Genomic DNA, 14,442 nt, shown 5'->3' on the forward strand with positions numbered 1-14,442 from the left:
ACGCACACACACTCAACAAAACTGATGAGCTTCAGTGAGGACTCATCTGAATGCTTCTGTTTTGCCGTTGCATTCCTAAACTCAACAGAATTGTGTGTGATTGGTTAAAATGCGCAACACTGAAAAAACACCTAAAATAAAATAAGACGCAACATGAGAAGATCTTAATTGAATGCCGCATTCGACACTATTCATATTCACTTTGTTAGCAACAGACGTAATAGATTATATTTGTTTGTGCAGGGGCATTTTTTTTTTTTCAATTAAGTGGCATTATTGCCCCAAGTCCCCATATGTGGCTAAGCCTTCCCCAGCCTTACACACGCTCCGCCTATGAAAAGCATCGTCAGATCCGTGATCGTCATCCAAGTCCACATTTTATTAAACTAAAAACGAAAATGGAGACTTCATAGGCCTTTTAAGTAAAAGGCCTTATCACATTGGATATCCTTGTTTTAGGTTTATAAAAAATTTGTGTATAAAAAATTTATTGAAATTTTACACAGCTGATGTTTTTATCCTCTGTTGTGCTGAAAGACCAGACTTACGATTAATGGCAGTCAGGATGGCCGTCCAGACCTTTCAATCTCTATTTGTTCAATTAAGGTTCCATATGCTGAAGCTAATAAAATCAATTGATCTATGAAGCTTGTGTTTGCCAATCTTAAGCTAAATAAAACTCATGGAAGTGAAGAAGAGTTCTTGCTCTTTGATGTTAGCTAGTGCACTTTTGATTGTACTGACAGATGCTGTTAATTTGCTTTGTGCACAGCCCAGTAAAGGACAAAATGTATTGTTCTGACTGTAATTAGCAGGATCATGTCTTTAGAATATGTATGACCTTGTGTCCCTAATCCCCACAAAGACATTCTCATTTCAAAGGCACCAGCTCACCATTCACAATAGTGACTCTTTATTGTCACCCTGATCCTCTTTACTCTTCGTACTCTCTCTGTGTTGAACTAATCACCAGTCACTACATGAAGACATTTAAAACACGATCTACTAATTCAGATCATCCATTCGATGCTTATCTTCATGAAAATAGTAAATTGTGGAGGCTGTACAGAAATGTTGTATCTTATCTGCAATAAACAGAAGCTAAGTAAAAGTGTATGTTTTTGAATAAAGTCTTACTGAGCGTGTCATTACTAACATCACACTGCAGTATCCACAAAGATTTTTCATTTAATTCTGAATCAAAATATAACGCTAAAGAGGCTTAAACTGCTGTTTTTGTTGGCTTGACTTGGTAGATATTTTTAATTAAATATTACACGTTTCAGCCAGGTGTGATAAAGTGAATTAATTTATCAAATTAACAAGTTTCTGCAGCAACATGCTTTGTATCACTGCTCGCATTAAAAACTCACTGTAATTTTCTAGTTACCCCTTCTTCAATATCAAGTGTGGTCAAACCTAAAAGAGAGCAATTCCACAAAGTGAATAAATAAATAATTAAATAAAGCTGTCTTGCATATAATATAAGCTGTATTTCTTGGGTCACTAAGTTTCACAAAAAGGTCACAAATTTAAATCAGATTTCAAATTGTTTTGTGGTGTTTTAATTACAAATGCCATTAGTTAATAAGTCAAAGAAACTAATATGAATATAGAATTGGAAATTTTTGTTTTTAGGTATTTTTAGATCAATTATAGCACTGCTCATAAAACATAAAGGATCCCTTTCATTTATATACACTTGCTTGGAATACGTTTTGGCTTTTATTTATTTATTCATCCATTCATTAAGTTATAGCACCAACAAGTGGTATTTTCCAACAAACTTGTCTTGTTGGTGATCTTATTTTTGTATGCATTACATTGTGGTTTTCTTATTGAGACCGTTTGAATGAATGATTTGTTTGATCTCAGATGAGAAGGAATGAAGAGTGTTTTGAGGGAGCAGGTTAGAATTGAGATTATGCCACCATAAAAAAGAAAACAAATAAACAAACAGTATGTATACTGACATCAAACCTCACTGTAATCAGATTTTGGGATTTGGTTCCCCATGGAGTTGAAAACGAATCCCGCTTTAACCCCTCCTCCTTTACCCGTCCTTCCCCCCTTTTTTCCATCTGCCCTTCCTCCTGTCCTCGTCTTTCAGGCGGGCTGGAGACTGCCCCTAAGTGTGGGGGTGATGGTGCTGTTCAGGGTCAGATAGCACTGTGGACATGGTAATATTCGGTTAGCGCTAAACCCCCAATGAAAACTACAGGGGATTTAGCTTCTTTCATCAGCTTTGCCTGAAGAATGTGTGAGATGTAACTTCAGGTGCACTTCTCAAAGAGTTTATGCTACCTAAAAACAAGAAACACTGGCTTGTTTGCAGCAGGAGACATCAGTTTTTCCCCTCATGCCGGAGCAGAGGGAGTCACTCACAGCCTGGAAGGGAGTTTCCACGTGTGCGCGTGTGGTTTTGTGTAAGTCATTTTGTCTTGTTTAAGTATGTGTCTTTCTATGGGAACTGAGGTTGAGATCAGACAGACTGCATTCGTCTTGCATTTCAAAGCATTATAGATTAAAGCTTTTCCACAAAGGTAGGAGAAAGGTGTTTTTGTCTGTCTTTTTCATTCTTGCCTTTGTTGCCTCTAACTGGATTAAAGAGAGAGAAAAAAAAAAACGACTGCAGGTGTAGGCTTAGTGCCTTACTGCTGTTGCTGGGTAACTTTATCTTATTGCTGTCTGAATCATTGAAACTTCTTTGACTACAGTTTTAACATTTTAAACTAAAGCCTTCTGCACAGGGCAGGTCTGTGATTGATTGAACTCTGGTCAGTGTGTTCAGATTGAATTGTCAGTATGTTGGTTAGATTGAGATGGAAAATGTGCTTTTGGTGATGATCACAGAGTGTCAATATTAGTATTATGATGTTGAAATATTCCATCAGTTTGAATTTGACAGGGTTGTCTTGAGTGCAGAGACGTATGGTCATTGAGACTTGGTCAATCCATCTGTACTGAGATTAGGAGAACCCATTCTGATCACTCTCTTATTTAGGCCATAATGTAAAATAAAACATGAAGTATATTATAACTGTTGTCCACGTTATTTCTTATGACAAATGTCTTTTATTTTTGAATATGATAGGCTTCTGGTGTCATTTGCTTCAGGTTAATGTAGCTGTACAAAACTTCCATCGTGCTGCGTGATATTGCGAACTGGCATTTGATATCATATCATTTTAATGTATTATCACAATCATAAACATATTGGTTTGTGGTGAAACTTCTTTATTCTAGTTATTAACCAATAGCAGGTCATGAATTCTTGGACATTAACATAAATTAGTTTACTTCTGTGGTGCAAAATAAGATGTGATTTTTGGTTCTTGCATTCGTTCTTTTGGATCTATAGACATGACATTTCTGAATACGCTCATGTTTCGCTTCATGTATTTTTCAGTGAAGAATAAGTCATCTATAATGTTATTTTATTTTTAAAATAATAAGTTATTTTATCCCTTTTTAAATATTTATCTTTCATTTAGTCTTTAACTTAATGAAACCTAAACCTAACCCCAGAGTATTACGAGATGTTAGCAGGAGAAGACAACATACTCATGTTTATATTTTTTTATAGTTTCTTGAGTCAAGGAAGAGTCTGAGTTTGCAATATATTTCCTCCTCCACTAGAGAGAAACACTCGCAGTGGCTTGATGTGCTTAAACTGTCATAAGGACACATTCCTTTCATATATTACAAATTTGCACTTAATTAAATGCAGGTTAAGGCATTTATATGCCAGGTGAAATCGGTTGGAAAGTGTAAATTCGTTAACGATCAGCTGTTTATAACTAGGGCTGCACCCACACTTAAATTCTGTGCTGATACCAATGGCCATTTATTAACAACAGAAACCCAAAAATAATCCCAGTCTAGAAAAAAGAGAAAATGTTTGTAAACAACTCAATTGCAAATAGAGTAGTTTCCATAAAAACTCCTTACTCTGTTCTTTCTCATCATCTGGAGAAAATGTTCAACTTTGGGTAAAACAACACACATCACTGACACTTTTTTTTCAGCTGTCCAATCACAGTGGAGAAGGGGGTTTTCTAGTACTTGTACTAGAACTGAATGAAGGAAAAGTTAACATTGTTGGTCTCTTGAGTATTCATGTCTGTACTAGATGAATTGTTCAACTACCACTAATACTGCTATGAAAAATAATAATTTTTTACTAGAGCCGGAACAATATGGTTTTTTGGGGGGCTGATACCAATATTAGGGAGTAAAAAAACACTGATATCGATATATCGGACAATATTCTTTATGTGTAGTCTATATTATAGTACAGTATAGTAAAAACATTTGGCAAATGAATAAGTCTATTGACTGGTAGTGTACATAGAATAATACAGTATATAGCCTACATAAACAGAATATATATACATAAACAAATTTTTTGCAATGATAACTAAAATGTGGTGATCCAACACTTATAATGATGTGACAAACATGAGCCTATGGAGTAGGGCTGGGAGATAAAACGCTAACAATATGCATCACGATAGACATGTAATCGATATCGATAAAAAATGTGTTCGATAAAACGTTAGATTTTTTTTTCTTTGTCGGAAGAAACCAGAGGTTGCGAAGCAAGTTTGGTTGCATGAACAAAGGCACTCACTCTCTGGTAACCTAGCAATGTAGGGAGTGACACGGTACCAGCCAATCATGTAAATTTTTGGTTTTGCCATACCTGGATAATCACACGAGCTGTCGCCACGTCATGATAGGTGCGCCTTATATTTTCCTGCTTTTTTGTCCTTTGCCAATCACACCTATGAATCAGAGGAAGGTTAAAGGATTAGTTCACCCCAATATGAAAATTTCCTAATCATTTACTCACCCTCAATGCCATCCAAGAAATCAGTGTCTTTCTTCAGTGGAAAAAAAATTACGTTTTTTGAGGAAAACATTTCAGGATTTTTTTTTTCTTATAATGGACTTCAATGGCAACCAACTCAGCTAGTTGCTATGGTTTCCTCAAAAAACTTAATTTCTTTTCCACTGAAGAAAGAAAGACATGGATATCTTGGATGGCATTGGGGAAAAATATTTGGAAATTTTCGTTTTGAGGTGAACTAATCCTTTAAGTTTAAAATAAAAATGTTTAAATGTAATATATTTTTCTCCTGGTCCTTATTTTAAATAGGTCTTAAAAATATCAATAATTATCTATATCGACCGATATGAAAAACTTATATCGTGATATAGTTTTCAGCCTATTGTGTAGTGGAGACAGGGTATTTAACAATAAAAATGTATTATTCAAATCTGACATCAGTGCACTTAACAGTTTACTTCAACTTCACTTCACTTATTATAAATAACTTAACACAAATAGAACAAAAAAATATAGCTTGAATTAAGAAATTAAACATTGTTGCTGCCACCTTCATGTTGTGATGCCACTGTGTTTTTTTGTGAAAGCATAACTACTTTGTTTGCCCTTCCAGAGAGGACACAACTAGAAATCAGTGGTTAAGTTTGGTATATACAAAAATACAAAAATGGTGTGCACATCCCAAACAACCAAATAGGATGCAGGTGCAAGACAACTGAATGATATAATTAATCAAGCAACGTTTCGACCTTCAGGTCTTCATCAGGCAGATGATGAAGACCTGAAGGTCTAAACTTTGCTTCATTAAATTCCTCTGTAGCAGTAGTTTTCACTGTGCAGACTTCACTTCTTTATTTGTCTAAGTTGTATACAACACCGTACCTGAACAGTTCAGCCCAAATATTCAGATGTGTAAAGCTCATTTAACGGAGGACCATTTCCTGAACCTACAATGCCGGCTGTTCTGACTCACAGTCAGTAAGTTTTCTTATATAAATGATTTGCCACTAATGATGCAAACATAAATTCTGAACAGTGTAGAGTAGCACTTGTTGTCATTTCTCTGATCCCAAATGCAGACATGGTTTTATGTTTACGTGGCGTGATGCAACTTAATGAATAAAAAGACCGTATAAGTCATTATAATTGATAATTATGACCCCACTGGATGCAACAAATGGCTCTTTTTTTAATGGGTTTTATTGGTTTTGTCTTGTCGTGCCGGTGTTCTGACTGGGACATGCATCACAGTATGGTAAGGGGCATAACATTTCTGTCACACGTTTGAGGTATTCGGCCAATCACAATTCACTGCATAGATGACCAATCAGTGTACTCCTCGCTTTTCAGAACGATGAGCTTTGTGAAAAACAATGCGTTTCAGAAAGGCGGGGCATAGACGAGAAACAATAATGTGCAGTATGTGGAGAATTGTTTTTTAAATATTATACCGCATAAACACATTTCATTACAACAAATGTTCTTTTTAGCAACCTCATATGACCCCTTTAAAATAATGTTTGGTGAAGGGAAAAACGTGGACCTGGCCACCCTGTCTTAAGCGATTCATAGGGTCAAATAGAACCAGTTGTGTTTTCAGACAAATTAGACATTGTCTTTCTTTTGAGGTAGCTAAGGCTCTGATGCATGCTACAATCTTCTCTCACATGTCTTATTGTTTGACATGTTGGGGTCAAGCTGGTGAAACTGTTATTAAACCCTTGAAATCTCTATATAAACAGACATTAAAAATTTTAGATAAAAAACCTAACCATTTTCATTCTTGTAGGATCATAGAGACGTATAATTTTTTAAACTTAGACAATTTTAGACTTTATTCAAGCATGTGTATGGTTCACAAAATTTTAAACGGTCTGGCTCCTTCTGTATTACGTGACTTTATTCATCCTCGCTGTGAAACGTTTGTGAGATCAAGCAGACTATCGCATATGAGTAATTGTGTAGTTCCCTTTCGTCGTTCTGCATTTGGACTATCATCTTTTACAGTGAAAGCCACTAATCAGTGGAATGCCCTACCAGAGGACATAAAAGGGTGTAAAACTCATGGTCTTTTTAAATTTGTTAAAATCTTTTTTAAAATCAAACCAACTATGTAACCACTAATGACTGTTGTAGATAAATTGACTGACTGATTTAGTTGTTTTACAGCCATTTATGGCCTTGACAGTATGTGTGTATGTATCTATTGTATTTTAACACATAGGTATTTTTTGTGTTTTGTAAGTGTTGACCTGCCTGGGGACTACGGACGAAAATTAGCCTTTGGCTAAATCCGGTGCAATGCATGAAATGTGAATTTTATGTTAAAAATGGTGCATGGACCCGTTATAAATAAATGAATGAATGAATTAATGAGTTTTTCCTTCCGTTTTTAAAAAAATATCTCAGTCCAAGTGAAAATGCAAACGCATGCTATGAAGCACTGTCAAGAGCATGCCAAACCAACAGGTGGCGATATAATCTCAATCATAAAGTCATGTTGGTCAATCAGAAGCCTGAAAAAATTTCTAGTAGGCGGAGATAACAGTTTAGGGCTCCGACGTCAAAAGCCAAAAACTCCCGTGTCCTGAAATTTTATCCTGCCCATCAGATCTTCCTACCAGGGTTTGCTGCACATGTGCACATCAATAGTGCATCCTTTACCTCATGATAAACAACATCTAATTTATCTGCATTACTGTAAGGTTGGATTTTGGCTTAGGATCGGTGTAGACTTTAATAAAGCACAATGTAGTTGAGAAGTTGAAAAAAAAAAATTCCAAAATGTTTGGTTTCAGTGACCTGACACCGTATTTTTGTGTGGACAATTTAGTATTTTCTATGGCCAATCAGCATAGAAAAATCTACAGTTTTAATAATAACCACGTTCGTGTGGACAGAGCCTCAGATAGGGCCCCCGTTTTGCCCCCTTAAGGACAAAAGTGAAATGCTTTGCCTGCATCTACACGCTGTTCTCAGCTGCTGCTGTCAAGTCCTGGGGATGGTAATATGACGAGGGAGAACGTGAACAGGGCGCTGCACGTCTAATAATAAAGAATACTCTTATGTAACAGCAGGTCACGAAATGTGACAGAGAACGGTATGACTGGGTAGTGACAGTGTTGGAACTTGGACGCTCCATGTTCTACACATAAATGATGTGCCTTTGCATTGGAGTTTGGGAACACATCAACTGTGTTTTCAAGGTTTATCGCATGAACCTTTGGCATGTAAAGTTCTGTGTAAACCTTGTTCATTTTTTTTTAAGCCTTTTTTGATTGTAAACCACATTTAGTAGTCACTGACATACTGTAATTTGTCTGCTTACTTTTTCTGCCTGATTTTTTTATTTATTTATGTTTTTGTCAGCTGTAACCACCTAATTGTAAACCGTACTGTTCTATTGTTTAAAAGGAAAATTATAATTTTAATTCACAGTTGCTTTACTGCAACAGGCTTGTTCTTCAAACTCAAACCTTTTATTTCACTCTGTGTGTAAATGCAATAAGCATTTTCCTTCCTGAGCTGTTTTGTAGCAAACACTTTAATTGGCATTGATGTTAAGCAGTGAAATGGGCGGTCACTGAGGGGAGATTTAGGCAAAGACAGATGTCCACTTAATTCCGGCCTTCAGTCTGGACCTATACGTTTCTTCCAGGGAGCCTCAGCATTACTAATACAACACTTGATTTGCTTGCTCAGGGTGTCTTTGAATTAAAGTTGAATGCAAGTTTGTTGAATGCAAGTTATATTTTTTATTTTAAGGTGTCCTTGTTACAGTGTAATTATTGAGTAAGTAATATTAATTAACTACATGTCCTTTCTATATTTTTAGGGTTAGGAATAGCCTTTGACATATGGTTACTTGCATGTAATTGTGTATAATGTATTGTTACTTCAATAGTAAGAAACAAGGACACAGTTAAATAAAGTGTTACCAAAAAAATCTTACTGACCTTAAACTTTTGAATGGTAGTTGTACATGTTACTTTTGAACTAAATTTGCAAAATGCAGTGTGTTTACCCTCAGCTCTCTGTAATTCTCCAGTGATCTCTGGAGTCACCTGATGAAATCACCTGATCTCTTCTCCTGCTAAAGCTAATTAGGATTTAACCTCTCTTAACTATGTTACGACATCTCTTGGCTAGTTTTTTCTTGGAAATATGTTGTGTAGAACACTGTTTTTTCTTAAAGAGTTTACAGAAAAATAATGCTATGTGACCCTGGACCAAGTCTTTAATTCGTTGGGGTATATTTTTAGCAATAGCCCATAGTATGGGTCAAACATAATTAGGATAAAGATCATGTTAAAGGTGATTTTCTAAGTTTTTTGATTTTTTACACCCTCAGATTGCAGATTTTCAAATAGTTTCATCTTGGCCAAATATTGTCCTATCATAACAAACCATACATCAATGGAAAACGTATTTATTCAGCTTCCAGATGATGTATACGTGATGTATAAATTGACCCACATGACTGTTTTTTTGGTCAATTTTTTTATGCTCCACCAAATAAAGTCAAGCAGTCTTAGTCTCATATTTCATGTGGTCTTAATGGCATTAAAGTGATTAAAAAGCTGCATTTTCATTTTGGGTGGTTACAGACTGGGAGAGAACTGTAAAGATTTGAAGTCTGGTCAGTATGGTCCTGTGGATAGTAATTCTGACCACAGCTTTTAGTATCCAGCTTTTTTTAGCAGTGCAGACCAAAAATCTTGTTGGAATTTGTCTGTTAAAAATGTAAGCGAATGAAGTGAAATCTGTTGGGAAAATGTTCCCAACTGACTGAGCGAGATGTGAAAACTCAGCTCAGGAGAAAAAGTAGAAGGTTTCAAGAGGATATGGAGAGAATACGAGTGGCTCCTTCAGAAGTCACTGATTTAAAGGTTAAAATCAAAGGTTTTCTGAGGTTATTCTTTAAAGGGGTCTTGAATTGCCTCTTTAATTTTTTTTTACTGTTCTCTGAGGTTCACTTATAATGTCATCAAGATTTTTACATCAAAAAACATAATTTAGAAATATTAGGCTATTTTGCTGCCTTTTTTTTGACTTCTCTTTTATCGTAAAGCTCTGTTTGAATAGGTGTTGAATAGATTTGGAAGTAAACACGACCCACTGCTATGACTGGCTTGTGTATGTTTGACAATCTACGTACTTCATAGATGGACTCTGCTTTGATTTAGGTTAAAAACCCATAAATACTCAGTACATATCAAACGATCTGTTTAACAGACAAAAAGAAATCATGTGATCATGTAATTGTTTTTATTACTCACACTTGTGTGTTATGACATGACTGCCGGGTCCAATATATAGTAGTCGACACAGCATTGTCTTTTAGTTTCAATATTTTAGAAAATCCTGTGTCGAATTGTGCCTTGTTTGCAAGTGAATCTGCTTTAAAATGAAGAGAACCAAGAAGTGAGATCTTATTGATGCAGTCTGGATCTTCATTAAAAGTAAAGTTCATTCACTCTTTCTTAACTTTGGGATCAGAAGGAAGGCAAAGCAAACACTGTTTTTTCCACAACTTGGAACTAGGCACAACATCTCTCGTAAACACTACATGTGCATACTGAATTGGTAGGAGGGGCTAAACAGACAGTGATGTCCATCTCCTGCTATGGAGGCGGTGCTTATGCAAACTATTACATCATAAAGTAGAACATTCCACAAGCTGTCATTTTGGTACAATGTCAATATCTTTCTAAGACCAGTATGCTTTTTCCCCCACAGATAACCATAAAACAGTTGAACTGAAACAGAAGGACAGAAGGGTGACTATGCAGACAACAAAGCCATAACAGGCCTAACTGCCTTGGTGAGTCTGTACTGTACACTACTGTATATCGCTGCCATGTGCCCTTTGGATTGCTTTACTATGTACTTTACTGGACAATCTCAGTCACTTGTTGCAGACTCTTAACTAGACTCATGACTAAACAGAATCAAAATACACAGTATTCATAGTCCATAAGAACTGTATTTAAAACAGGGGTCTCTAAATCTGTTCCTTGAGGGCTACCTTCCAGACTTCAACCCGAGATTGGGAGATGAGAGGGGTCTGTATTGGAGAAAGCGTAATGTTTAACTTGGATCGCATGTGCCTTAATAACAAATCACATTACAGCCTTGAGTTGTGCGACACTAGGAATAAATAAGAAGCGCAGTAAGCTCATTCACAAAAAGTCAGTGACTTTTCTTATAAAACTGAATTTTTATTGATGTAAGCTCTAAAAATTGTTAAATCATAAATGTATTGTTTTGAGTAAAACATGAAGATTAGCTAATAGACTCTCGATTGATTGAATAAGTTGTTTTCTCTAAAAAGCTGTTTATTAAGCGTAGTGAAGCACCCTCTGTTCTCCTTTCCCACATACTGCCAAAGCAGAAGCATTAGCATTAGTCATGACTTCATTGCTTCAGTTCCAACCCTGCTCCAACACACCTGCCTGTAATTATTGAGCTACCCCAAACACATTGATTAGCTGCTTCACGTATGTTTGATTGGGGTTGGAACTGAACTCTGGGACTCTCTGGGACCTCAAGGAGCAGGGTTGGAGACTCCCGATTTAAAAGAATTACCATACTGTAGTTTTTACTTGGAGGTCAATGATAAACTGTCTCCATAAGGGAAGCATTGCATGTCACTTACAGAATAATTTTCTTGCTCTTCTAGATCCGGGATGGGAAACTCTGAGAGCCATTATAGCGTCCAGTGTTCTAGAAGCAACAGTTGTATCATTCCTGGTAGACAGAAACCCTATTCTTTGAAGGGCCACTCTGCCAAAGAAGACAATTTATCACCTCTAGGCTTTTGGAATGCTGGTTCGGGATACTCTGGATTGAAGCCCACAAACATAGGTCATAGCTCCTCCCCATCAAAGAGCAACCGCACCTTTATGTCCCGCCAATATGACTACATCACCCATAAACTAAAGAGTGGGGCCAATAGTCAGTGGCATGGGGTTTCTGAGGACTTGTTGTCTGGTGGCTGCTTGACATTGCCTTCTGAAAATGGCTGCTTGTATGGTAGTCACAAGGAGAAAAGGAACCCTAATTATGGTATTAACACAATGAAGACACTAGAGAAAAGTCCCAGGCTTGCTGAAATTGAGGATCAGAGCAGCCCCAGGGTCGTTATAAAGAAAGATGGTAGTGTACGAGTAGAATTCAACAACAGTTCCAACAGCTCCATTATTTTGGATGATTGCACTGGACCAGTTCAGCTACTCAAGTTTTCTCCCACCTTAGATTCCAATTCTTGCTTATCTGGTGTAACACCATCATTAGAAGCCCATTTTGGAGCTCCACGACCAGTTGCCAGCTTCAAGAGCAGTAAAGGTAGCTCTCTGAGCTCAGATGGCTCCTTGTACGACTTGCCCTGGGGCACCAGTGTCGAAGTTAACGATTCAGACAATGGATCCCCTAACAGCCAAAGACAACGTATTTCAAGAAAAGGGGGTTGTCTTGCTGAGCAGTTGCCTGCCATTACTACAGCTGACCTCTACAGGGATCCCAGAATTGCTGCCACCTTCCCCACTGTTAAGGATTTGCAGTTTTCAAATGACAGCCTTTTAAAGCATAGGTCCTCCTTTGTGTCTGTGATGGAGGAACTCTGGTCAGAGGTGGGCCCAGAGGAAAAGGAATATTCTTCCTTCACCTTGCCTAGCCGGAAACCAAAGCATTTTCTTGACAATAATGGAAAGAAAGTGTCCATCAGGAACAGATTTAGGCGTATTAGTGACTGGACTGGAAGTTTGACCAAAAAAAAAAGAAAGTTTCAGGTAAGGACAATTTTTTTGGTGGGTTTCTAATGTTTCATTTTCATTCAATTTTATTAAAAAAGTTGTATGATGTAATTGGATTTGAACCCTATGTGTCAACCCGTCTGCATTTCCTTTTTAAAAGCATTAGTGGTGCTTGTTTAGGCAAGCATTGCCATTACTGTTGCTCACTCTCAGTGCTAGGAATTGCAAAAAAAAACCTATCTTTTATAAGATTTGTCAGTAAACAGGATTATCAAATGGTGTCTCTCTCTCTTTCTCCCTGTAACCTCACTGCTCATCTTTACTAAGCGAGTTATGAAAGTAAAATTGTGAACTCACAATGGCTGATTTTAATATTTCTGCTGTGGATGTGTATGATTCCTGAAGTTGTGTTGCTTGTTGAGGATAGTGTGATAGTACAAGCAATCTGACTTTATTTTCGCTTAGCCAGCAACAAAACGTTCAAGGGAAATGCTTAAGGACAAGATACGGATCAACACAGATTATTATTTTTATTTATTTTATCTCTTTTAGCCACATGCCTTATATCAGTGCAAGAGTGACTGATGAGAGAGTGTAAGCATCAGTCCGTTGGGTTATTGTGCCAGGTGATGATTGTTTTGCCAGGAACACATGTAGGGTACAATATTGAAATCTACACCATGCCGGTTCAATAAGACAAGGAACCCCTGGGGCTCTAACAAATGAATATCAGGATAGGATACATTGAAGCTGAAAAAATAGAAAAAATAAAATACATAAAAATGTTTAGGTTTAGTGCTCTGAAGATGACAGGGCGATGCATTCCTCACAAAGGCAGTGTCTGGCATTTGGTGGGTACCAAAAGAAAGCATGGGATAAATTCTGTTGTGTTGAAGAAAACAAGGAGTTGATTCATTAAAAATTGCATCGGAGGAAAACCAATGATGAGTACCTTATCTTATAAAATATATTTCTAAAATATTATAAGAATTTCTGCTTTCTGTTTACATTTAAGTTTTAGTAGCTAATTGGCAATGTATCTTTTGAAGTCTTCTTTTGTGATTTCATGGGTGTGAAAATGTTTAACCAATAGTGAGTCATTCCTGTTGTTTGGCTTTTATGCTGCATTTAATGAGAAAGAGTTCAATACTCTTTGATGTTTTCTGTGGAGTCCGTGTCTGTGGAAGGTTTCGCAAACAAGCATTACTCTGCTATTACTCACCTTAGACTTACAATATGATATGATACAGTCTATTTCTTCTTTAAGGAGTAATTTAAAGCAGCTGTGCTTTCTTCTGCTTACATCAGAAGAAAGCAGTGACTTATTTTTAAACTAAAGACATTTTAAGTAGTATTTTTTTGTAAAACAAAGGATGCAGTCATGAAATGTGTGTTTTTGAGTCTTTTCAGTTACCTTGTATTTTTTTATATCTGTGGGCATTCATGTCGCTGATGAATTTCATGCTAACATGCTAATAATGCTAATGAATTATAGCACAGTTTTTAACTGTAGACTGCAAATATCCAGAATGCCACTTTCAACTGTGAATGTTTGAAGGAACCCAGTGATCAGATGGTTTTAGTTACATTTTCTTAATTTCTTTACTTTGTGACTAGTGGACGTGGAAGTGTTAAGTCTGAGTGGTATTAGTGAAACAGGACTTCTAAAGACCCTGCTAATACCTCATTAAAACTTCTTTGTGGATTTCTTCCCAGTATGATGATCAGAATTCTATTCATTATATAAAGGCTAGAGAATGGCATTCCTTAAAATTGAAAAAAGTTCTGGCACAAAATTCCTGGAAATTGTGCTCTTTTATACTAATTACTGTGACA

The 14,442-nt window shown here is 36.6% G+C and overlaps 1 protein-coding gene across 4 annotated transcripts in view; it reads left to right on the forward strand.

The window, feature by feature from the left end:
* The window catches only part of tiam2a (TIAM Rac1 associated GEF 2a), an 86,439-nt gene that overhangs the window by 27,479 nt on the left and 44,518 nt on the right, over positions 1-14,442 (forward strand). For 3 of the 4 annotated variants that reach the window (XM_026285321.1, XM_026285322.1, XM_026285323.1), the window contains exons 2-3: positions 10,592-10,676; positions 11,535-12,642. In XM_026285321.1, the coding sequence (XP_026141106.1) occupies positions 11,542-12,642 (1,101 nt within the window). In that variant the 5' untranslated portion in view covers positions 10,592-10,676; positions 11,535-11,541. Of the gene's footprint in view, positions 1-2,089; positions 2,427-10,591; positions 10,677-11,534; positions 12,643-14,442 lie in introns of those variants that run through there. The other variant, XM_026285320.1, reaches the window with a different exon arrangement.

The sequence above is a fragment of the Carassius auratus genome, chromosome 17, assembly GCF_003368295.1.
Source record: "Carassius auratus strain Wakin chromosome 17, ASM336829v1, whole genome shotgun sequence".
Taxonomy (NCBI): domain Eukaryota; kingdom Metazoa; phylum Chordata; class Actinopteri; order Cypriniformes; family Cyprinidae; genus Carassius; species Carassius auratus.